The sequence below is a fragment of the Capricornis sumatraensis genome, chromosome 21 (genome assembly GCF_032405125.1).
Source record: "Capricornis sumatraensis isolate serow.1 chromosome 21, serow.2, whole genome shotgun sequence".
Classification (NCBI taxonomy): Eukaryota; Metazoa; Chordata; class Mammalia; order Artiodactyla; family Bovidae; genus Capricornis; species Capricornis sumatraensis.
The window spans coordinates 40445095-40471206 of record NC_091089.1 but is presented as its reverse complement, the minus strand read 5'-3'; the positions used below and the strand labels follow the sequence as shown (position 1 = coordinate 40471206).

General features: G+C 44.2%; 1 protein-coding gene across 12 annotated transcripts in view; it reads left to right on the top strand.

Moving 5' to 3' along the window:
• The window catches only part of DLGAP1 (DLG associated protein 1), a 300524-nt gene that overhangs the window by 205809 nt on the left and 68603 nt on the right, over window positions 1-26112 (top strand). For 5 of the 12 annotated variants that reach the window (XM_068993902.1, XM_068993906.1, XM_068993904.1 and 2 more), the window contains one exon: window positions 4697-4726. The exons of the other annotated variants lie outside the window; for them this stretch is intronic. In XM_068993902.1, coding sequence (XP_068850003.1) covers window positions 4697-4726 — 30 coding nt within the window. The remainder of the gene's footprint in view (window positions 1-4696; window positions 4727-26112) is intronic. 12 annotated transcript variants of the gene reach the window in all.

Here is a 26112-nt window from a genome sequence, read left to right as displayed (position 1 = left end):
CTTTTGAAAAGATTGTTCCAGCTGCAGTATAAGAGTACATTGGAAGGAGATTATTAAAAACTGAATGGTTCTTTCTTAGTTCCTCTTTCTCTATATATACCTTATCATACAGATTTATGTGAACATTACTGTGACAATTTGGCCCAGGGTTGGACTTCCCTGGTGGCTCATATGGTAAAAAATCCACCTGCAATGTGCGAGACCTGGGTTCAGTCCCTGGGGTTGGGAAGATCCCCTGGAGAAGGGAAAGGTTACCCGCTCCAGTATTCTTGCCTGGGAAATCCCATGGACAGAGGAGCCTGGGGGGGCTACAGTCCATGGGGTCGCAAAGAGTCGAACACGACTGAGCGACTGAGCACAGTGACGGTAAAGGCAAGAAACTACAGATTCTAGAGATATTTGGATATAAAATCAATAAGCTAATATTCCTTGAAGTCTACGTAGAGCACAATCTTTTTTCCAACCCTAGTCCTAACACTGATAAACTTACTTCTTTGGGACTTTTTAACATTATAATCCTGAAGCCTAAATCTCTGCTGTAACTATGTATCTTCACTCCACACATCAGTGTTCACTAACCTCCATGAAGACCAGTCTGTGAATAGAAATAGTCATTGGTCAAAATAATAAAATCTAGTATTCTGCTCAGTGATATCCACTATTGAATTATACTTGCTAGGACAGATCAAATTTTCTTTTCTGACACCTGGAAACACTTGGGAACGATCGCTTTTTCATTTGATAAATATTTTAAGTAATTACTGTATGCCAGGCACTGTTCTAGTTAACGGAGTTACAGCAGCAAGCAAGAAAGACCAGATTCCTGCTCTCTTTCTGCTGGTGTTGTAATGAGGAAGACACCCCAGAACAAAGAACCAAATAATAAACCAAAAAGATAATTTTAGTAGTAATTTTGTTGTTGTTGAGTCCCTAAATTGTGTCCAGCTCTTTGCAACCCCATGGACTGTAACATGCCAGACTTCCCTGTCTTCCACTATGTCCCAGAGCTTGTTCAAATTCTTGTCCATTGAGTCAGTGACACCATCCAACTATCTCATCCTCTGTTGTCCCCTTCTCCTCCTGCCTTCAATCTTTCCCAGCATCAGAGTCTTTTCTAATGAGTCGGTTCTTCACATCAGGTGGCCGTGTATTGGAGCTTCAGCTTCAGCAACAGTCTTTCCAATGAATATTCAGGGTTGATTTCCTTTAGGATTGACTGGTTTGATCTGCTTGCTGTCCAAGCATCTCTTAAGAGTCTTCTCCAGCACCGTAGTTCGAAAGCATCAATTCTTTGGTGCTCAGCCTTTTTTATGGTCCAACTTTCACATCCATACATGACTACTGGAAAAAACATAGCTTTGACTAGACAGACCTTTGTCAGCAAAGTGATGTCTCTGAAAAAGAGAGAGAAACAGGCCAGTGAGTTCTTACTGGTTCTGCTCTAAGTACAGTAATCAAGGAAGGACTTCGAGAAAGTGACATTTGAAGTAACAGTTGAATGAAGAGAAAGAGTTAGCTGTGGGGAGATCCAGTGGTTTGGGAGGGAGGGAGCAGCAGGTGCCGGGAGGGTAGAGTAGGGGGCCAAAAGGAATTATCTCTGCAAAGCACAGAGAGAAAAATGAAGTGGTTAAAACATTTGAGTGAGGGAGGAAGTCACCTGAAATGAAGTAAAAGTAGTAAGAAAATAAGCAGGAATACATCCCATAGGCCTCAATGGCCAGGGCTAAAAATTCAACTAGTATTTCAAAAACAATGAGATGTCATTGGAGGGTTTTAGTGAGCCCCAGTCATTCACACTTTAGCATGAATTATTTTAACCTGACACTTTCTCCTAAGAATTACTTTAGATCAATTGAGGTGAGTCATTAGGTGGAAAAAACATTTCGGAAGACTATGAAGAATTAAATGTGGCGGAGGACGGGAGCGTTCATGTGTGTATATATATTTATGTATGTGTTATGGCTTACCCTTAATTCCAGGCAATGTCAGCATCAGCCAGTCACCAGATAATGTCTGTTGTGTGTCCTAGAAGTCAGCAGTGCTACGTGTAGCTTTTCAGCACCATCAATCATTTCTTAAATATTCATGTTTTTTAAAATATTCCTATTTTAAGATAAAGGAAATATCTTTTCATTCTATAAGTTTTTGTATATTGTTAATATTAGTACCCTAACCAGATTTAGCCAATTCTAGATTTTCACTATAACGTAGTTACTACCTTGCAATATGAAAGCCTATCTTGCTATAGGGGAAAGCTGGACTTGGGGTTTAAAAAACATAATGGAAATTCACATGGAGGAACAAATAACTCATGTGTCTATTTAAAATTCTGTTTATAATTAGAGTTCTAAAGTCAGACTTTTGTTTTTTAATAGATCTTTTCCCCCTCACTCTATAAATACATTCCTGAGCTCTCATCTACCACCACCCACATCTCCCATAAGAAATTCTTTAGACTTCCTTGCTTTCTTTGCATCAAGTCTGTTTCCACACACTGATTAGGTCACACTGATGTCCTTTCACTTGAGTGACAGTTGCTGACACCCATGGTTATGCACAAAAATAAACACGGGTAAAAAAAAACAACAACAACAATACTCTGATGGTTTCCTGCATAAAGCTTCTACGGTTCAAAAAAGACAGAATCATCGCTTACTATGCCAATGACTCATACCTCTTGGAATGGTTGCCTGACCAAAAGATGACCAAGTCCATTTAGCGTGTGCTGCTAGTTGGTGCTCAATGACTGTTATTTCCAAGGTGATCTATATAGAGTATCCTTTTGCATATGACAGGTTTAAGAGGTTGTGAAATTATGGGCAAAATCATGGTAAATGCTCAGTTTATTCATATTTGGCTTGTTCAGTTAAATTATAACTCCTTTTGTGAATAACTCAAAGTATTCTGAAGGTCAAGATTCTCTTCTCCAGGCATGAGGAAAAAGAAACATCAGTTACGGTCATGATGTGTCAGACCTGGTTCATACCAGGTTGCAAGAGCCAACTGTTACATTTTGGGGAATTTTGTAAACCCATTATTACACACACCCATGATTACAAACATGCAATTATAATTATATTAAAACAAAGGTGATAAATACCTTAAAATCTTTACTTCCTGATTGTTTGACTACATTTTACTATCCATGCTTTTGGGGTTCTTTACATCTGCTATCCTTGTGTGGTGAAATATTTACTACATGATGGTTTTCCTATCATTCATCTCTTCCCAAAGCCATGTCCAGTGACATCAAAGCTGGAAGCTTGAAATAGGCCACAGTGGGAGTGTTTTCATAGTGTTGACATCGAAAGAGTTTTAACTTAATCAAAATAATTTCTATAAAACTTGAACAGTTTAATAGTTCAAGAGATCACATAAAAGATATAATGATAATGAATTTACTAGGAAAAGAACAAATTGGGATGCAATTCAGAACATTATTTTTGTCAAATCATGATTGATTTGCTGGCTGTGAATCCCACGGTTTGGTCCAAATCAGCAAAAGTCTTCTGTGAGAATCTGTTGGCTGCATGGAAGCTGCAATAAATAAGACTGTATATTTTATTATTATATGTAGATTATGTACTACACATCACATATATTGGTAAAACCCATAATATACATACATAATACAGGCATATTTTTCCCCTTGTTAAACATTGACCAGATATGACTGGTTCCACCAGAAAGATGAAATTCAACTGGTAACTTAAAGTGTTTTTTTTTCCAGAAAGTTATAAAAGAGAGCAAGTTTGTCTCTTTGTGAATAGAATCTGTTAAAAATCAGTGGGTGGTCATGCTGATAACCAGTTTGGTTTACCAGTATTGAAAAGCGGTTTGTTTCCACTTTTCATTTGAGACTCCTCCCGTTTGAAAGAAAACCAGACTTTCCACACAGTGAAACTGCAGACTTTTTTTTTTTTTTTTTTTTTCAGCCTAAGGTATCATGGCTATCACACAGAGTTAGGGAAATATTGTTCATACTTACGACTTACAAGGAAGAAAATGAACTTTCAAAATCAAATTATTGGACCAGGTCTAATTTATTTTAGTTTAGTATTTTGACCTTTCAGTTCACCAAAAAGTCACGTGGATATCCAGTCAAGGGTAGTGTCTGTTTGCTTCATGAACAATTTGACAAGCTCAGCCCCTCCGCTGATCTGCAGGGAATGGGAGCACTAAACACAGGAGGCCAGAAATGGCCTCTGGTCCAACCACCCCAGAGAAGGAAGTTGCCAGATCACACCCTAGTTTCTAACCACTTGTTAACATATTTCAGCAGAAACCTGTCCCAACACCTATCAGATGATCTTTATGCTCAGCTTAGGTAGGAAATACTAGGCCTTGATGTCCTCTGAGTTGTTTTATCAGTCCTTCATCCAGTATGACTTATCTACAGAAAGAGCCGGTCAGACTGTTGAGACTTGGCCTTTGTTTCATCCAAACACATGGCCGATCCTTTATTCAGTGAAAAATGCTCGCAAGTGGCACTAGTGGGAGATGAAGACACCCGTGAAGCTTAACCGATGACTGAAGATTACTTCGCTTTTGACGCTGGTGTTTGTTTACTTAAATTCTCAAAAAGCCAGCACCAACAACAACAAAGCTCCAGATTTGAAGCATGTGTGTAATGTGCGAAGCCTGGCAAAGTAATGTGGGTCCATTCTATAACTGCGACTTTTTGTTTTTATTCAAGGTGTCATAAAACTGAGTTCTGCAGTTGAAGGTACGTTTTCACAACCACAAAATCAATACCGTTTTGCTTCAAGATTGCAGCGCGTGGCTTTGTAGCTAGACCGCTTCTGTGGCCGTGGTGTCTGAAGCCATGTTCTAATCGCCAGCTACTGCCTTTCCATCTGTGTTTCTCCTTGTCCTGGTTCTCTTATGCCACACGTCCCGCAGCTCCCCAGTGAGCGGCCGCAACACTGACCCCTGAGACAGCATTGATGAGAGCAGGCAGGTGTGGTTTTGCCCCTGATGGGACAGCCTCAGGACCACTGCTCCTTAGAGAGCATCTTTATGCTCTACGGCATCTTTATCTGAGGCTGGACCTTGAGTCTTGTCAGGAACCCTGCCCGCTCCCCCACCCACTCCATCTTTCAGCAGGACCTTTTCTAGAGGGATTTGATTCCTCATCCCAATATAGCAGACATACTTGCCCAGGAAATATGCAGTCACAGAGTCATTAAAACTTCCTGATGGCTCGTCTCAAGTCACGAGGTGCCACCCAGGAGGTATTGCAGGAACCAGCTTCCTTGAGCGTCATCCATGTCACTCACACCAGGTGGTTCCTTGGAACTCGGCATCAAAGACGCTGAGAAGAAAAGAAAGAGATTTAAAGCAAGAGGAGGGTTGGTGGCGGAGAGACCGCACAGCCGTGTTTCACCGAGTAACCCCCAAGAATGTTAAAAACACCTCATTTTTTGAAATGACTCATTGGGTATTGGTATAAAATTGACCACCTTGCCCTAAGAGGAGCATACATCTTGTAAGTAGGGAATATGTCATGCTCTCTCTTTGTGAGTGTCTCTGTTTGTTGTGGGGCATGTGTGTGTGTGTGTGTGTGTGTGTGTGTTCTCGTTTATTGGGAGTTTGTCAGTCATGCTTTGGAGGGTTCTTCATCCCCATTTTATCAGGGGAGGCTCCTTGGAAGAGGTGGTGGGCTTTAAGGTGAATTTTCAAATATAAGGAGAGATGTGGCTTCGTGAATGGGCAATGCATGGAGGTGGGAGCCGGAAAGTGTGAGGAGGAGGGGCTCTAGTGGTGAGACCACCTGCTTGACTCAAGCAAAAGGACTGGGTGGGCTGGAGTTTGCAGGCTGGGAGATGGAAGAGGGACTCGGAAATGTCCCCACAGGGCTGGCCCATCCAGAGAGGGGGACTCTGCTCCTTTAGTGGATTTAGTACCGTCACATTTTGAAAAGCACATTAAAAAGGGACTAATTCTGACATTCATGGCAGAAAGTGCATTGCTATCTCAAATAAGGAAGGGACCAGGAAACAGGACAGGCTACGGCCATTCAGAGTCAAGAGAGGAATCAAAAAACAGACCTATAGAAACGAGAGAGGACACCTCGCATGTGGCAGGTCTTTGTGAGGCCAAGCAGGGATTCAAGGTCCCTCTGCCCGAAAACACGGAATTTTATTGAGAGAAGATCCAAATCGCCCCTGGCTTAGAAAACACAGAAGACACAGCTACCAAAGCAAGCAGGACCATGAGAATGACTCTGCCTGTGGAAACTCCCAGTGGCAAGTCACCCCAAGTTTCAGTTAATTATCTGTGGATAACAGTGGGTCCACCCTGGGCTGTTCAGATGTGTTATCGTCAAGTGGCTTTAAAGTCAGAGCTTTCTGTTGCCTGCTTGGCTTAAGCACCGTAGTCCACTATAACAAAAGGATGGAAAACATTTTTTAAAAAGCCAGAAAGCCAAGAGGACATTAGATAATTTTAAAAAGTGTCCCCATCATAATTTTGCTCATTGCTATGATTACTTCTGGTAGCATGGCTTATCAGAACCCTCCCCAAAGAGGTTTATGGTCTTCAGAGAAAAAGAAGAGTGAGGATAAGTATGGGCAGAGAGCTGAATGACTGACTGCCTGAGGCTTTTTCAGCAGCCTCATCATCACAGGGTCTCCTCTGAGTTCCCAGGGCTCACGGGGAGTGGTCATGGGTACCAGAGGTCAGGACGGTTTGGACTGCTGCTTGAGCATCTTTTTGGCAGTTTCTTGGCTGGGGGCTGTAGCAGCTTGAAGGCTTGGTAGCATGCTGAGTTGTAACTGTGTGTGCCCAGGGGCTCCCCAGGACACAGTTGTTGTGTGTGTGGCAGGGGGGAGGGGGTTGTTATTCCACGCATGTGTTCTCACGCATCTGGAAGGGGAGAGTTTGATGGGCATGCTCTGTGGGATGTGTGTTGGACTCTCTTGTCTCTATGGGAAATCAAACCTCAGATGGTGGTCCTTATGAATGCTTAGCTCTTTTCTTGCTGTTTTCCATCTGCCGAATGAACTCAAGGCAGCTTCTACAGCTTATCATGGCAAGAAATACGCAAATCAGTGGAGGGGATCCACTGCCAGAATGGAACCTATTTCCTTTTCTTTAAAAATGACTCTGTTCCGGATTTATCCTAGAACTCTGAAAATGACATTAATGTTGTAGGTAGGTTATCCTTTTCTTTTTTTTATCTTCTTTTTAAGGAAAAACAATTGTTACAGTCATAAGAGAAAATCAACAGGGACTCCATGGGCTACTTCCTGCGGAGTATTTTTGTTATGCGAGTCAGTCTGTTCTCTTTCTCTGAAACAAGGTGCCTCCTTCAGCATTTTGCAGCTTTGTGTAAGCTTTTAAAATCATCAGAAAGAAAAAAAAGCTATTTATATCACACCAACAGTAAGGTTAAAAGTGAACTGTCCTTTCATGTTTTAAAGACCTTACATTGAAACAGAAACACTCATTGATACTTTATTTTGTGATGAAAAAAAATATTTGAACAGGAAAAATATTTGTTTGAAAGAAATAATTGCAAAGTTTTGTTGATAACACTGATGGGTTCTGGACTCTAGTTTTAGATTCATAACCCCAAATTCAGAAAATTGGGGGGAATTCCTTGGTGACCCAGCGCTTACGACTCCACGCTTCCACTGCTGAGGGCCTGGGTTCAATCCCTGGTCAGGGAACTAAGATCCCACAAGCGTGGCCTCAAAAAATGAAAAGAAAATTGGGGTAAGAGAGAAACATCCAGACACCAAACTGGGGAGAAGGAGAGGTAGTTGGGGTAATGGCAAGAATTCCATGACAGAATCTTCTAAATATTCCTCTTAAAAGGGATTTTCCCTCTTGAAATTGGAGCAGGAAGAGGTGCATATTTCCACAAAGAAGACCAACCTACCAGCCTATCCAAGCGAAACGGGAAGGGAGGCCATGGAAGAACTGAGTCATGCCTGGGTTGGAATGGCCCTGACATCCTGCCCGGATCTTTCTGGGGAGGGAGGGTCCAGCCCCAGCTGGAAGATCTTCATCTGACTCACTTGGTTTGTTCAGTGGACAGGAGAGACCTTGGGGCTGGGAGGCTGCTGGATGCTGGGGACAAGCCTTGTGACTGATAACCCAGCACACTGTGAGGAGACTTGCCTCAAAGGCAACTTGTTCATCCCCTGTAGGTAGGTAGGCAATCCAAAATCTCAAAATGATGTCAAATTCTTTCGATAGCCTCTATGGGGGAATGAAGTTTGGCTTCTTTGGAAAAGTCCCGTCTCTTTAAAAATGGGAACAGATGAGCCTCTAGGAAGAAATCTAAGAGGCAAGATGGTGACACAACCCCCAACCACTTTGGACGTCACCCACTTTGGATGCGCCTTTTGGAGGGAAGCTGCAGTTTCAGTTCACACGGGAGGTGATGCTTTGATCATGGATCCGGTGTGATTTGATTTCATAAACAAAAGCTCTCCTGGCCTTGTGGAGCTTTTATTCTCCTTTTTTTCCTTCTTGTCACTTCTTTTTATTTAGATAAGTTTTTTCTTCCAGTTGTATTGAGATATAATTGACACACAGCACTGTATAAGCCTGGGCTTCCCAGGTGGCACTAGTGGTAAACAACCCCTCTGCCAGTTCAGGAGACCAAAGAGACGCAGGTTCGATCCCTGGGTTGGGAAGATCCCCTGCAGGAGGAAATGGCAATCCACTCCAGTATTCTTGCCTGGAGAATCCAATGGACAGAGGAGCCTGACAGGCTACATTCCACAGGGTCACAAAGAGTCAGACATGACTGAAGCAACTTAGCATGCATGCAATGAGTGTAGAAAGCTCTATTAGAAAACAGAAGGTTAGGTGTTTGAGTTCTTGTGGGCTTATCACGGAAGATGGTTAGTTGAAATAGATTAAACAAAATGAGACTTACTATACAGCCATCGAGGCCTGTCTAATATCCACTTTGATACCATAAGTTGATATTACAAACTTTAGGATCTTGATGAAGTATATACTACAAACAGGCTCATTTTCCAGATAAAATAGGACTCAAAGACTGATGGTATCAAGGACTGTTGGAGTCAAATATTTCTGTTAAGAACAACAAATACACAATGCCTTGTTTTTATTCTTTAAATGTTCCCACTCTTAAAAATGTAAGATTAACAGACTACTCACTATGATCTTTATAAAAGTATAAAATTATTCCATTAACAGTATGACATTCAAAGCAGTGAAATACACATTAATGTAACTGAAGAAAATAAAAGGATGAGATCATGAGATGAAAGAGGGGAAAAAAAAAAAAAAACAGCTGCCCAGCAGAAAAACAAACAAAACCCCAGAATTCATAGTGAAATGCAGTTGATTTATGAATGGAAAATATTTAAAATGCTAGCTAGCATGAAAGAAGAGTCAAGTGGTAGTCTTTCCAACATATTGGGAGCTCGTCCTTACCAAACCTCTATTATATTTACATATTTTTTAAGAAGTAGAAAAGCATTTTTTTTTTTTAAGTAATCAGAATCAGGACTTCCCTGGTGGTCCATTGGTTAAGACTCTCTGTTGCCAGTGTAAGGGGTACAAGTTCAAGACCTGGTCAGGGAACTAAGTTCCCATACACCACGGGGTGTGGCCAAAGGATATAAAAAAGAAAGAAAGAATAAGAATATTAAAAGCACAGAGAGAGAAGGGAGCCCTTTAACAAAATATCCTATTACAAGGCAAGCTATGCTTTTTCAATTTGCAAAAAAGAATCCATGGGATGACTTTAAGGCTCAAAAGCATAGAAGGAAGACCATAGAGACAGAGGAGGAGGAAGGATACGAGCCCCAGTAGCACCTTCCACCTCATGGGTCTGTTCAGAGGGGAGGAGAGTAAGGGAACTCAAATTCAGGTCTGTAACACCTCTGTCTCTACTGCCTCGGGGCTCCTGGCAGCGATTCCTAGCAGGCTTAACCTCCCCCTTCATGGAAACCTTTACATTACCTGCCTAATGATTTCCTGATGGCCACATCCTACAGCAATGCAGAGCTTATGTAAGGATTTGGGCACATGCCACCTAGTAGCTTTGGTGGCCAAGACCTGTGAGCAAGACCTTTTGGTCATCACACCCTGTTTGAGCTTGCATGTGTGTTTTGGGGTGTATGGGGTGATGGGAATATCCCTGCTGAGGTCCACTGAGCAACCCCTCTCCACACATACACACACCCAGCTGGAGGCCCAGGCTGTGTGGAAAAGTTTCATTACTGGGAAGCTAGGAGAAACGCACTCAGGTTATAAAAAGGAAAACTTTTCCTTTTCACAGAGTCTTGAGGAATCTCAAGGAGAGATGTTGTTAGCAGAACTTGAAATAGACTGAATCCCTTACATAGGTGAATTTGTATATTGGATCCATTATATGTGAGAAGCCTGGAAACAGGAGATTCCAAGGCTGGTGTAAACAACTGTTGTTAATTGAAATTAATAACATTTAGTTCAGTTCAGTTCAGTCACTCAGTCGTGTCCGACTCTTTGTGACCCCATGAACTGCAGCATACCAGGCCTCCTTGTCCATCACCAACTCCTGGAGTTCACTCAAACTCATGTCCATGGAGTCAGTGATGCCATCCAGCCATCTCATCCTCTGTCATCCCCTTCTCCTCCTGACTCCAATCCCTCTGAGCATCAGGGTCTTTTCTAATGAGTCAACTCTTCCCATGAGGTGGCCAAAGTATTGGAGTTCCAGCTTTAGCATCAGTCCTTCCAATGAACACCCAGGACTTATCTCCTTTAGGATGGACTGGTTGGATCTCCTTGTAGTCCAAGGGACTCTCAAGAGTCTTCTCCAGCACCACAGTTCAAAAGCATCAATTCTTCGGTGCTCAGCTTTCTTCACAGTCCAACTCTCACATCCATACATGACCACAGGAAAAACCATAGCCTTGACTAGACGGACCTTTGTTGGCAAAGTAATATCTCTGCTTTTTAATATGCTGTCTAGGTTGGTCATAACTTTCCTTCCAAGGAGTAAGCATCTTTTAATTTCATGGCTGCAATCACCATCTGCAGTGATATTGGAGCCCAAAAAGATAAAGTCTGACATTGTTTACACTGTTTCCCCATCTATTTCCCATGAAGTGATGGGACCAGATGCCATGATCTTCGTTTTCTGAATGTTGAGCTTTAAGCCAGCTTTTTCGCTCTCCTCTTTCACTTTCATCCAGAGGCTTTTTAGTTCCTCTTCACTTTCTGCCATAAGGGTGGTGTCATCTGCATACCTGAGGTGATTGATATTTCTCCCGGCAATCTTGATTCCAGCTTGTGCTTCTTCCAGCCCAGCGTTTCTCATGATATACTCTGCATATAAGTTAAATAAGCAGGTGACAATATACAGCCTTGACATACTCCTTTTCCTATTTGGAACCAGTCTGTTGTTCCATGTCCAGTTCTAACTGTTGCTTCCTGACCTGCATATAGGTTTCTCAAGAGGCAGGTCAGGTGGTCTCGTATTCCCAACTCTTTCAGTATTTTCCAGTTTCTTGTGATCCACACAGTCAAAGGCTTTGGCATAGTCATTAACTACAGTCAATTACAATTCACCACAGTGGTGTTCAGTATTTACTTTTTTTCAGGTCCCTGCACTGGGACCTTCCCCGATATTATCTCACTTAACCTCTCAACGATCTATCAGAGAAGTACTATCTGCATGCCCACTTCACTGACAAGGATTCGGAGATCATCCAGCTAACCCAAGGCTGACCCAGGACTGAAAGCCCTGTCTATGTGATTGCATAACTTTAAGCTCTGGCAGGAAGGGATGGCCACACTCACGTTTTCAAACTGAATATCTTTCCAACTAGCCAGTTTGGGACTGCCTTGTGTAACTCAGAAAAGTCACCCCTTCTGCAGAATGTGTGAGGCAGGGGCAGTGTACAGGATCTCGCGAGATCTCGCGTGGGTTCTGTACCCACGGTCCCGCCTTACTCTGTCTCTTTAATGCAGCATAGGCTATGAAGAGGCTGGGAACCCAGAGACACAGGGAGACTGAATTCTAGCCTTCCCCACCACCACGTTTCCCCTTCAGAGCCCATCTTGGAGCCTAGATTGCCCATTATTTCCAGATCCCAAGCCAACATAAACCACGACATAACTAGTTTAATTGTAGGTTCACTAGGAAAACACATACACACATCCAAGGAAACACAGGTGCCCCTAATCCCTGAAGAGCTAGCCAAGGCCACTCATCTTGTAGCTGAACCCCAGCTTGCACCAGAACCACCCGAAGGGCTTTTTAAAACACAGATTGCCAGCCCAACCGCCCCCCGCCCCAAAGCTTCTGAATCCTGGGTCTGGGTGAGGCCTGGGAACTTGACTCACAGGTTCCTGGTGCTGCTGACTCTGCTGTTTGGGGGACCACCTTTGAAAACCACTGTTTTAAGGGATGAAAGCTTTAGCTTTGAGATTACATTTCTGAGCACCTGTCTCTGTCTGTTTAATTGTGATAGCAGCTGTTCATCCTTACCATCTGTATTGGTTTCTTATTGCTGTTGTCACATTATTACCACACATTTAGGGACTTACGGCAACACCAGTCATCTTACAGTTTTGGAAATCAGAAGTCTAAAAAGGGGTCTGCAAGGGCCTCTCCATTATGGAGCTTCCAGGGGAGAATCCAACTTCTTGCCTCTTCCAGCTTCCAGAAGGTTGCCTGCACTCCTTGGCTTGTCACCCCTTCCTCCTGGGTCCTCAAAAACAGCAGTGGAGTAGCATCTTCAAACCTCTCTCTCTTACACACACACACACACACACACACACACACACCCCTCTCTGCTTCTGGGACCACCTCTTCTCTGAGTCTGACCCTCCTGCCTCCCTCCTAGAAGTCCTTGTGATTTCATTGACCTACCCCAAGGAAGCCTACCTCGATAATCCAAAGTAATCATTCCATTTTAAGACACTTAACTCAACCCACTCTGGTGTTCTTGCCTGGAGAATCCCATGGACAGCAGAGCCTGGCAGGCCACAGTCCATGGGGTCACAAAGAGTCAGACACGACTAAGCGACTGACACTTTCACAACTTAATTACACACGAAAGTCCCCTTTGCCAAGGAAGGAGTATACACAGATTTTGAAGATTAGGACGTGGACATCTTCAGAGGCCTTCATTCTGTCCAGTACCCTAGCCACCTGACAGCTGCGTACCCTCCTAAAGCACAGCACCCTTCCCACCAAAGAAGCACCGAAACCAAAACCAAGTCAGGAATTTGCATGATGCAACCCTGCCTTCAGACACTCCTGGTAATCAAGACATCTTGCAGAGATAAAGGGGGAGTCTGGGGGGTGCGGGGAAGGGAGTGGGGAGGAAGGCAGGAGCCCCAAGGGAGTTAGCAAAGTGCCTATTAGACCAGGCCCCAAACACCTATAAATCTCTCCCCACATTTGCCAGACTTTCTAGAACCTAGAGCCAGGCTGGGAGCCGCCAGGGTCCTCGCTGGACCTCACTCCAGCCTCAGCCTCCAGCACCACCTCCCAAACCTGCCAGCAGGCGCTTGTGAGAGATGCAGAAAGAGGAAATGTACTAAAAGTTTTCTTGCCTTTTGAATTTCCCAGGATGACCTGCAGAGCTTTTCTGGGCTGAAGTCCCAGCCTCCAGGCTGTGAACTTTCTGTTGGTGCATTCACTTGCTCGGGCTGCTGTAAAACTACCAGACTGGCCGGCTCAGACAACAGAAATACAGAAATACACTTTCTCACAGTGCCGGGGCCTGGAAGTCTGAGAGCAGGGCGTGAGCAGGCTGTGTGTCCTGGAGCCCCTCTTGTCGGCTTGCAGACGGCTGTCTTCTCCCTCGTCCTCAGATGGCCCTTCCTCTGTGAGCACACTCCCCTAGCACCTCTCTCTTATTATTAGGACCCAGTTCTATTGGATTCCAGCTCACCCTCATTTGACCTCATTTTGACTTAATCACCTCTTTAAAGGCCTTTTTTTTTAAGTCTTTATTGAATTTGTTACAATATTGTTTGTTTCATTCGCCCAGGAAGCATGTAGAATCTTAATTCCCTGACCAGGGATCGAATCCGCATCCCTTCATTAAAAGACTAAGTCCTAACCAGTAGACCACCAGGGAAGTTCCTCTTTAAAGGCCATTATCTCCAAACACGGTTGCCTTCTGAGGTCCTAAGAATAAGGACTTCAGCGGTTGAATCTGGGGGAGCACACCCTCAGCTCATAACCGTGGACTGCAGTCCTGGGAGACTCATACATAAAGTTCGCTTCGGTCCCCTCTCGGTGTAACAGGTGGGCTCGGTGCAATTAAGGCACGTGTGGGGAGGGGAAGGTCCAGCTGGGGTGGTCACAGTGTGCCCCTCAGCCTAGGTCTGCCTCTTGGTCCTAGGACAGAGATGGGAGGAAGGGAGAGGAGGTCAAAGAAGCCCCCACAGGCTGGGTCTTAGTCTCTATAAGCAAGAAGCAGCCTTTAAGCTTCACCGTCCCTAGAGCTGGTTCCCTGCAGAAGACTTTTTGCTGCATACGCAATTTACAGCAAGTCACAGGCACTCCACCAAGTCAACACACCCTGGACCCAGAGGAAATAAAGAAGCAGACAGTGAGGGCTTGTGTTTGACGGCCTTCTGCAAGGTCTGTGTGGTAGTAAATGATTTCATCCTCTAGGCATGGCTCTGAGAAGGAAGTCAAACAGCCCACAAGTTGAAATAAACCAAACAGCCTTATCTTATTCTTGATTCATGGGTTCCTCTTTCTTCAAAGGAAGCCTTTAGATGCAGGACTCTATGAACTGTCATTATCAGAGTAACTGTTGTTGCAAAGTCCCTCCTGGGACCTCACATCTGTGACTCATAACGCCTGGGATCGCTGACATTTTTCCCTGACAGATCTTTACTATTCACTGGTCAAACTCACTACCCAACAAAATTTTTTATATTTAAAAAATTAAATATACCTAAGTGCTTAAGTATAACCCATGTGGTGTGCTCAGTCACATCTGACTCTTTGTGATCCCCTGGACTGCAGACCACCAGGCTCCTCTGTCCATGGAGTTACCCAGGCAAGAATACTGCAATGGGTTGCCATCTCCTCCTCCAGGGGATCTTCCTGACCCAGGAATCAAACCCACTTCTCCTGTGTCTCCTGCACTGGCAAGTGGGTTCTTTACCCACTAGTGCCAACTGGGAAGTCCCTATATATGAAAATATATGTTTATACTAAGTGAAATACGCCCATCACAAAAAGGACAAACACTATATGATCCCACTTACATGAGAGGCCTAGTCTTTAAATTCAGAGACAGAAAGTAGAAGGGTGATTGCCAGGGCTGGGGAGGGGGAAGGGGAAGTTCTCATTTAATGTAAAGAGTTTCAGTTTTGCAAGATGTAAAGGGCCTGGAGATTGGTTGCACAACAGTGTGAAAGTAGTTACTGAACTGTACACTTAAAAATGGAACACGGTACGTTTTTTGTTATGTATATTTTAGCACCATATTTTTAAAAGGCTGCTGTTGGCAATCATGTAATAGAACAGACTCATGGTTCAGGTCAAGCAAACCTAAGTTTGAATCTCATATCTTCCACTCACTAGTTTGGGGACAAGGGTCTTAGTTTTTTTGTTTAGTGCCTTCTGAGTTTTACTATCAATATTTCTCCATTTCTAGTGGGCAGGAATTTGTAAAGAGCTTCAGTTGGGTCATTCTGGCCCAGGGTCTCTCCCCAGCTTGCAGTTGGGTGGGTGGAGGGCTGGAACACTGGAGGCTGGCTGAGGATCTCCGCCTCTCCTTAGAGGCTCAAGGCTTCTGCATGTGGTCTTTCCACGAGGCTGACTTGGGCTTCCTTTCAGCATGGCGGCCTCAGGACAACGGGATGCTTCTGTGGTGTCTCAGGGCTCCAAGCAGGCAGATGTCCCAGGGACAAAGGGAGAAGCAGCATCGCCTTCTCTGATGCAGCCTCGGAGGCATGCACTCTCACTTCCTTCATCCTCTCTTGGTCACAAGCAAATCACACACTTCCCCAAGTTCAAGGGGAGGGGTATTAGACTCCAGCGCATGATGGGAAGTGGCAGAGTTCTAGAGCAGGGTTGGCAAATTATGACTGTTGGACCAAGCCAGGCTCACCTCTCCAAGGCAGCCATGTCCATGTGTTTATATCTTGTCTGTGGCTTTGCCACAGAGTCAAAGTTGAGTGTTGGGACCGATACTATGTGGTCTGCAAAGCCAAAAATATTTACTGTACAGCTCTTCATAAAAAAGTTTCCTGACCCTGTTCTAGAAGACCGTGTTAGATGGACAATATTGTTTTAGCCACTTCTGGAGTATGATATTGACTGCAGGCAGGTTACCAGCCTCTCTGAAGTTCACCAGGGTTTCCAAACCTGTAAAAAGTAATGGTGTGTGTGTGTGTGTGTGTGTGCAGTTGTGTTCGACTCTTTGTGACCCCATGGACTGTAACCCGCCAGGCTCCTCTGTCCATGGGATTTCCCAGGCAAGAAAACTGGAGTGGGTTGCCACTTCCTGCTTCAGGGGATCTTCCTGACCCAAAGATTGAACCCGAGTCTCTTGCGTCTCCTGCATTAGCAGGTGGATTCTTTCCCACTGTGTTACCTGGAAAGCCCATAAAAAAAGAATGATGAGCATATGTAAAATGTACTTAGCACAATTCTATGCCTATAACAGTTCTTCTCCTTCCAGGCTTAATTATGATTTGAGAGTCACTGAGAGGTGTTTACTGCTGGTGTAGGTCTATTAGCTGTAAGAAATTCCCAATTTAGACCTTACTTGGAATTTAGGCAGACTTTACAGACGCCCTCTATTTAAACATATATTTATTACTCTGGAGGAAGGATCTGTCTGCAAGAATTCTTTTAAAAATGCAATCCTTGCCATCCTCCAGTGCATTATTTTATTGGAATCACTAGATTTTTATCTTCCAAGGAGCAAAGACTTAAGAAACTGGGGCAGCCTGGTAAATTTGGAATTGAGTGAGTGGGGGAACAGCATGGCAGTGGCAGGTCTCCGGTGGCCTCGGGAGAGAAAAACACATGAAACTTGACCTCCTTCACGGTTAAGCTCAGGGCTACCTCTGACAAAGCAATGAAAAATATTTCCATGCCCTCCCCTTGCCCGTTGCCTCCCTTTCCAAGTGCCCAGACTTGTTATCTCTCCCCCAAACTCCTCCACTGGCCAAAATCTCCCTCGGATGTTTTCTCTCCTCCCCTGGATATTTCCAAGGCCAGTCCTCCAGCAGATGATCTGCCTATGACCTCCAGCAGATGATCTGCCTATGACTCTGCTCTCTTCCTTACTCCACATTCGAACCAGGTCCTTCGAGAGCCTAGTTATTCAAAGCTTCTGAACTGTCTCTAGAGGAAAACTTCTAGCCAAGAAAATAGAGACCCCAAACAGGCCCTTACAGGGGTAACATTAGGCCGACCAGTCCCAACTCTCTTCTTCATGGACCCAAAAACCACTGAAATTAACAACTGTATGTGTGCCTCATTTTTAAAAGTTATATTCTATCTCTTCTCCAAGATATGTTTGACTCCAGTCACTTTTAAAAATCCCTGAGCTGTGTTGGAAGAATCGTTCCTTTTCATTGTACCTATTTGTTGCCATGTTATTTTTACATCAAATATTATGAGTGTTTGGGGGGCAGTGGAGAGGAGACATTTGTGACTAAGTGATTAGAGACCATTCCCTTTGGCCCTATTAATTTTTACAGCATTTTCCCCATCTTACTTTGCTGAGACTTGCAATTTTGTGCAAATTTTATAGAACATCTTCTGGTATCTGCAGAATCCCAACTTCTGGTATCTGCAGAATCCCAGCTCAGTGTCAGTCAAAGGCCAGTTGAGTTGATGCTGCTCCAGAAAGAATTATGGTTTGGAAACATTACTCAGCTGGCTGCCAAAACAGTCACAACTCTTACACTATGACCTGTGCTCCTCCTACTGTAACCTCAGCCCAGAACCTCTGCAATTACCAAAGGGCTTTTACAAGCTCCGCCTCCTCAGCGTTCACTCTAGCAGTCATTTTATAGTTATTGTCCCATTCTACAGATTGTTGTAAAAAGAACGTGAAGTAGTGATGTACATTGCCCTAGATCACAGACCTGCTCATTGATGGACCTGGAATTCCAAGGACTTTGCTGCATTCATACTTTTCATGCTTCATTAATTCATACTTCCTAAGTGTACCAGGCACTGGGCCCTTTCAGCCAACATTGCTTCCGTTACTCCTTTCTGCAGATGCTTTTGTTCATCTTATATCCAGTATCACTTACAAAGTGCTGCCAACCATTCTCTTCCAACCGTTTCAACCGTCCGCTTCCCTGGTGGCTCAGTGGTAAAGAATCCACCTGCACACAATGCAGGAGACACGGATTCAATTCCTGGGTGGGAAAGATCCCCCGGAGAAGAACATGGCAACCCACTGCAGTATTCTTGCCTGGAGAATCTCGTGCACGGAGAAGCCTGGCGGGCTGCAGTCAGTGGGGTTGCACAGAGTTGGACACAACTGAAGCAACTTAGCGGTAGCAGTATTCTTGCCTGGAGAATCCCGTGGACAGGAGCCTGGCAGGCTGCAGTCGATGGGGTGGAAAAGAGTTGGACGTGCCTGAGCCACTGAGCACGAGTAACCATTCTCTTAAGCTCAAAAACATTTTTTTGACAACATACTTCCTAATCCCTCTTAGGTTAGCAATAGGAAAATGGACTAAAATGAGAGCCTTTGAGACATGTTTAGTAGAAAAGCTTTGGTTGTTTTGCTTATTTTTAGCTCAGGTAAACATCTGGAGGGTAACTAAAAATAAAAAAGGCGTCTGATGTGGTCAGTGTTTGTACTTTTCTGACTAAAACTGTGAATATAAAGGTCACATGAAATCAGAATTTGTGTGTGTGTCTGTAATAGGAGCAACAGCTGGTGGATGTATTGAATGACAGAGTTTTAGCCTGAGATTCAGTTTGTTTCATCACCTACCACCTACCTGGCACCAGATTAGACAACTGAGATATCTGGTTGCCAAGGAGATGAGATGGCATCCTTGGACCACATCTGTGTACAAGTATAGCTTCAGAGTTTCACAGGCCTTCTGCACAGGAGCAGGGGTACTGCCGGCTTACTAGCTGCTAAGACAAGACAGATTTCCGTTTTGAAACAGTTGATGTTGTTTAGTCGATAAGTCGTGTCCAACTCTTTGAAATCCAATGGACTATAGCCTGCCAGGCTCCTCTATCCATGGGATTTCCTAGGCAAGTATACTGGAGTGGGTTGCCATTTCTCACTCCAAGTGATCTTTCCAACCCAGCGATAGAACTCACATCTCCTGCACTGCAGGCAGATTCTTACCACTGGGCCACCTAGGAAGCCGTATACTATTAATTGAGCACTTACTATGTGTCAGGTAAGATTCTTAGCATTTCTCAGATATTACTTCATTTCATCCTCCCAACAACCCTGCAAGGGTTACTATCTTTATTTCACATAGTTAAAACAACAACAACTGATGATTGAACAGATTAAATAGCCTTCCTTAGGCCTGCCTCCAAAACATATTCTGAGATGTCATGCAGGATTGCTTCTCAGGCATTGAAAGCAGATAAAGTTATTTCGGTCTGATAGGTTTTTAGTAATTTAAGTGCATCATTTTAGGACTAGTATCCTACCTAATTACTATGGCAAACTAGGGAAATTTAGTTGACTGGCCTTAAGTAGAGCTTGGTGAGGGTCTGTGCTTTTAAATTCTCAAGCACTTGAACTTAAACAAAGTGAGCTGGTCCCATGCACATCTTGCCCTCCAGTCCTCTCTAGCTGGAAGTCAATCATGTTGACCATGAGCGCAAAGGAAAACATACTTGAAAATGTCTTTGGTTTGTCTGTTTTCGTCTTTTACGAACTGAGTGGTAATACAGAAAGTAGGAAAAAAGTTTTAATCACTGACGGGGATCCATCCTGCAAGACCTCAGAAATTCATTGCAATGTGCATTTTCCAAGGTCAGAAACAACAGAGGCCGGGGCCAGTCATCCATGTGATTTCAGGAGGTGGAAGCTTCAGAGGGTGGAAATGGGGCATGTATGTTTGTGTCCTCAACTGTGTCTGACTCTTTGCAACCCCATGGACTGTAGCGCACAAGTCTCCTCTGTCCAGGGAATTCTCCATGCAGGAATACTGGAGTGGATTGCCTTTTCCTTCTCCAGGGGATCTTCCCGACCCAAGGATCAAACCTGAGTCTTTCACGTCTCCTTCACTGGTCTTGGGCAGGTGGGTTCTCTGCCACTGCACCACCTGGGTAGCCCACTTGGGAATGGGGCGCAGTGGGGCAAAGCTGATAAAAATGGACCAGGCAAGCCACAAGCCCCCACCAGAGGGGAGGGCTCGAGCTTAGCAATGATGCCAGACTTTCATAGGACATTTTCTCTTCACATCTCCTCCTCTCAGTGGATGGCTCCAGGTCTGGGAGGGCAGAGCATGGGGCTGCTCGAAGCTGAGTGGTAAAGAAAGGCTTCTCTAAAGAGAGGATTTATGAGCTGAGACCAGAGGGATGAGAAGAAAATTTAACAGAGAGCACTAGGGACAGCTGTCTGGAAGTGTGCTATCTCTCACATGGGACGTCCACGTAGGACTCTTTACGCTGGAGAAACCCCAATGTCTGAAAAGGATAGGATCTCCCTGCTCCAGTAAAACCTCCTCAGGGAAGTTTCAAGATGGTTTTTGTAATACTGGAATTTTGCTGTATCAAATAACATAGAAGGAAAGAAGAAAGAGCCTCCTTCCTGTGTTTGTGGGGCTTCCCTGGTGGCTTAGAAGGTTAAAACATCTGCCTGCAGTGGAGGAGACCCAGGTTTGATTCCTGGGTTGGGACGATCCCCTGGAGGAAGAAATGGCTACCCACTCCAGTATTCTTGCCTGGAAAATTCCATGGATGGAGGATCATGGCGGGCTCCAGTCCACTGCGTTGAAGAAGAGTCGGACATGACTGAGCGCCTATCACTTTTCCTGTGTCTGAGACGTTAGTGCCACACCAAATCTTCTTTCATGATGTCAACTATATCACTGGGACTTCACTGGTGGTCCAGTGGGTTAGACTCCATGTTCTTTAATGCAGGAGTGCAGGGTTCAACCTCTGGTCAGGGAACTAGAGTATGCATCTAAGACTTGGTGCCCCCAAATAAATGGAGAGAAAAAAAAAAAACTACATTATCTGTCTCATGTCACTGCGAGGTCATCGATGCCGTCACCCTAACTCAGTGGAAAAGGAAACAGGGTGAAAGCTGAGTCATCTGAAGTCCTTCATCCAGTAACTGGCAAGTCAGGATTGGACCAGCTCTGGTCATATTTAAGGCACCACTAGAGAAGCTGGGCCACCACAGCTGAGCACATCTCTGAAATAGAGATGACCTGGTTTGGTGATCTCTTGCGTCATCACATTTGCTAAACAAAATCATTTAAGCCAACATGCAAGTTGAGCAGGAAACAAAGACCTACTTTATCCCTAATTTCTCTCTGCTGTCATCCCAAAGCATCAGCACAGGACTGGAACAAGCAGAGCATGATGAGTTCTACAGGAAAGATAGGTAGGAGGTGCTTACGGAACACAAAGGAAGTGAATCCTGAAGCATGAACAGTTTCCCAAGCCAGGAAGGCTTGGAAGACTTGGAAGACATCTGTAAAGTCACTGCCTAAGTGCCAGACCAAACAGATCAATTAGTAAATCAATAAAAGGTTTAAGAGTAAAATTAGAGTGACTCAGATGTTAAAGGCATTCATTTTCTCCAACCACAGCAAGTCTAGAGGCAGGGTAGCCAATGAATATACAAAACCAGCTTCTTGCCATCTTCTGTCTTCTGGAGCAGAAGCTCCTTGTGGTCCCCAGATGGCAGCCACAGTTCAAGGTGTCTCTCACTGATGGCAATGGGAAGAAAAGGGATGTCTCTGACTTGTGTCACTGTTAAAAAAAAAAAGGAGGTTAACTTTCAACAAAGCACTTGCAAGAGAATTCTCTTCTCATCCTTCATCTTGCAGAACAGGGAAGATAGAGCCTTCACATCTAGGGAGGGGTCTACCTCCCTGAAAAGTCATGCATGCCCAGTTAGCAAGGAGGGTGGTTAAAAGAAAGCAAACAACACCTGCCAGGTATAAAGGCATGAAAAAAGATGGAATTCTGAATGTTGGGGTGGCCAAAAAGTTGTTAGTTGTGAAAATGTCGGGAGAGGCTAAAAATATACACTGCGTGAGTACATGCTTCAGTCAAGTCCGACTCTTTGCGACCCATAGGCTGTAGCCTGCCAGGCTCCTCTGTCAATGGAAATCTTCCATGCCCTCCTCCAGGGGATCTTACCCACCCCGGGATCAAAGCCAGGTCTCCTTCGTCTCCTGCACTGGCAGGCGGGTTCTTTACAACAATCGCCAGCTGGAAAGCCTGATATACTCTGCAGCCAGGTGGAAGAGGAATTATATGCCAGTGTTTGGCTGTCTCACAGCTACATGTTCCCTACTTTTAAAATATCAGTAAAATAACAGTGTTAAGAGGTTTTCATTATTTTTTTATGTGGCAATTGTATAAAATTTCCTTCAAAAACAAATGGTTTAAAAAAAGACAAAATAGACAAAACCATCTATAGTAAAACTATTTAATAAGGCCTCAGCAGTGAAGAAATATTAGTGTACCTAATTTTCATTCTGACATTTGTACTTTTTTGTGATTATAGTAGTAAGGCCTGTTCACTTGTTTTTTAACTGGAAAATTCTGAGAAGCCCAAAGAATAAAGTAAAAATCATACACAGACCAGTACTTGGTTATCACGACTTGGTGATAAATGTGTTTATCTAGAGTTGCAGTCGAAAGTGACTTCAAATTTTCTGTCAAATGAAGGCAAGGTATTGCCAGTCCCTTTAGAGGGGGAAAGCAACAAATAAATACACAGGTTGAGTTACAGAGTGAAACATGGCACATAACATGGGCAGAGGGGAAGGATTATCATTGTTTTGTTTCTTTTTCTCCCTAAAGGGGTGTATTTCTAGTTTGTTGACTTTCTGTTTTGCAGAGCAGGTCTAACCCCCTAGCTCTGTAACTGAGGAAATAACACAAGTATATCCTTGAGAGCCAGGTCTGTGGGGTAGTTCTGGTTGGGAGGAATGGGGAACCGGGCACAGGAACTGAGGCCAAGTCTCAATCTGGTGAGTTACAGCTTTGGTTTACAGCTTTGGTCCTCAGAGTTACATCAGGTCAGGGCACGGGAGCTTCAGTTCTAGAAAAGCCACTAGAATGTTCACATTGGCACATTCAGAAAGCCTCTGTCTGTCTGTCCTCTTCGAAGCAGCTCCTGCAAGGGGTCAGGATGAGCAAGAGTTTAATTTTGCACTTCTGCTTTTTTCAATATATATTTGGCTACACTGGGTCTCAATTGTGCCATGTGGGATCTAGTCCTCTGACCAAGGGTCAAACCCGGGCCCCCTGCATTGGGAGCAGAGAGTCTTAGCCACTGGGTCACCAGGGAAGACCCTGCACTTTGAATTCTTAAAAGGAAATCTGAACATCTCTGTATCTAAAAGCAAACAAGAGCAAAGCTGCTTTTAGAAATGCTGGAACCTGCCTGGGCAGGAATCTGTTATGAATGCTGTTGGCTTTTGTCTTTTTTAAGCCCTCTTTTTCTTTTTTTTATGATTCTCTTTCAGGCACACTTGTTAGTGGCGCTACTGGTTTCTGGGTAAACGGTTTGCTTGCTGCATGCTGTTAAAAATCTACTGAAAGACAGTGTCCTTCCACCAGAGAGCCGTATGACTTTGGGAAAGTTACTTAACCTCTCTGGTCCTCAGAAAGTTCAAGGCAGAGGTTCAGAGTGGCAGCTTGGAAGAGATTTTAGAGATCACGGAGCTCTGCTCCTCCTTACAAGCTGGGACTCAGAGAGGGTGAGTGACCAGCCAAAAGTCCAGTAGCTCCCCCCGTGTTTTATTAGCATTTTGATTTTTAAAAGGAGTCCAGTGAATTTAGAAATTAATTGGGTTGTGTTTCAAGAGAAAATGAACAAGAGACTTCATTCAAAGAATGAAAACTAAAGCCTTGAGAGATAGATAGTATACTTTATAATAACTATCCAAATGAGTTTGCAGGAAAAAAAAAGTGAGCTAAGATGTGACACACTCCATGCACAATATTTACCCCTCCAAATATTTACGGGACACCCCCTGGGAACCTGAAGTCCAGTAAAGAACTGAAGATAATCATGACGCAGTAAGGGCTCTGTCAGATAAAAACTGAAGTGTTCTTATGAGAACTAAGAGAAGGCATTTAGGAGGGCTTCCGGAAGCCTTCCTGGAGGAGGTGACACCCCAGCTGGTACATGAAGGGGAAAGACAGCAGCAAGTTCCTGCAGGGAAATTCCATCTGCAGAGGCCAGGGAGCTCGATGGCTCGAACATCTAAAGATAAAAGCTGTCAAGAGGATGTGGAGTTCTGAGACCTTAAAGATGAGAAACTAAGTAATTCGGAATCTCCAAAGCCCTGGACACTGGTCTTTATCCCGAGGGCAGAACTGTCAGCTGGATACATTCAGAATCTCCCGCAGCTGCTCGGAGCGTGTACAGTAGTTTGGAGGCGAGGACCAGACAGACTCAGTGAGACTGTTTAGAAAAAAATATTTCTCAAGCTCTTTGGACAAACAAGATACATTTTACGTGCTAACCCAGGAGGTACCCAGACCTGGGGACACACATCAAAACAAGCGTCACAAAACTGCCTTTGTTTGATACACTCTTAAGTTTTCTAATCCACTCCGTTTTTTCTTTTCTTTTTTTAATGGTGAAACTGCAGGACCCACCTCAATTGACTCATGACCCATTAATAAGTCACACCTGGTAGTCTGAGGCACCTCGAGGCAGGAATTTTGGCTGTCATCCTCCAGAGAGGAGATAACAGGATCCAGGAAAGCAGAAAGGAGGATTGTAGGAGGTGGGAAGATTCCAGAAGGATTTAAGAGAGAAGAGGGTTAGGACCCAAAGGAATTAAGAGGTTGTGGCTTGAACTTGGTATGAAAATGTGTCTGGCTAAGAGGGGGTATGTTAACTTGAAGAATCTACCTGGAGGGTAAAGATACTCGGTGTTTGAAAAAAAAAAAAAAAGCCCATTTTGTTTGGTCAATACAAGTGTAGCCCTTCACTTGAGGTCTACCTAAAGAAAATCATTTGCGTTCTATCTGAAGAAAAAACATCTAAAGATTAAATTATGTAACTCCAGAAAATGGTCACGTTTTACTAGAAGAGGGAGCAAAATGGTGGCACTGAAAAGGAATAAATCATTCCTGTGGGGGGGCTCTGCAGCCAGCCTCAAAATCCTACTTAGAAAGAACAGGCAAGCTCACATCCCCAGGAAATAACCCAGATCAAAGTCTCACCTGGTTCTTTGCTGTGGCTGCCACCAGCTTTTCTAAGACTGAGAACAGGGTAAGTATAGCCTCTGACTTTTCATGTAGCAGACCGTTGGCAGGAGCTAACTGCTTTACAAAGTTGGCACCACTTTTAGAACCCCCGATCGCTAATTCAGGAAGGGAGCAGGCGTTGCTTATGCACTCCTTGTAAAAACTGAAAATCCATTAACTTTATTCTTCACGCACGCTCTCCGACAGCATCAGGTCAAAGGGGCTTTTTTTCCTTCCCCTTTTCAGAGCTTTCCAGAGTCCCAATCTGGCTCCTTCTAAATCTTTTCTTTTACAAAACAATAGGGAGGGGTGGTAGCCTGTGGCTAGTTGAAGATTTTGAACAATAGGTGTTTCTGAGCCGGGTTTATTGAAATGGTCCTGTCGGTGTCCTGGGGGGGACTGTAAATGAGATGTCGACAGGAGCTCTTTTGTGTGGACAGCATTCGGCCTGAAAGAGAGGAATTTCCTTTCTGTGCTAGTATTTAAAGTAGATTTGTTGCTGCTTTCCCTGGAACTTTTTATCCGACTGCCGGAGCTAACAGCGCTGGATGAGTCACTCGGTGTGGCTGAGACTTCCTCCCGTCCCAGGCAGGGCTCTGTCTCTCAGGCATTTACATTTAGAAAGGACGGCTCCTAAGAAGATTGCTTGGATTTTCATCAGCTTGAGCCTCTTTTTCAGGTCGTCACGGGGACCTGAGCCGGCAGCCATCCTGACCCCCCAGGAGCCGGCAGCCACACTGGGCTGTTTTTCTCAA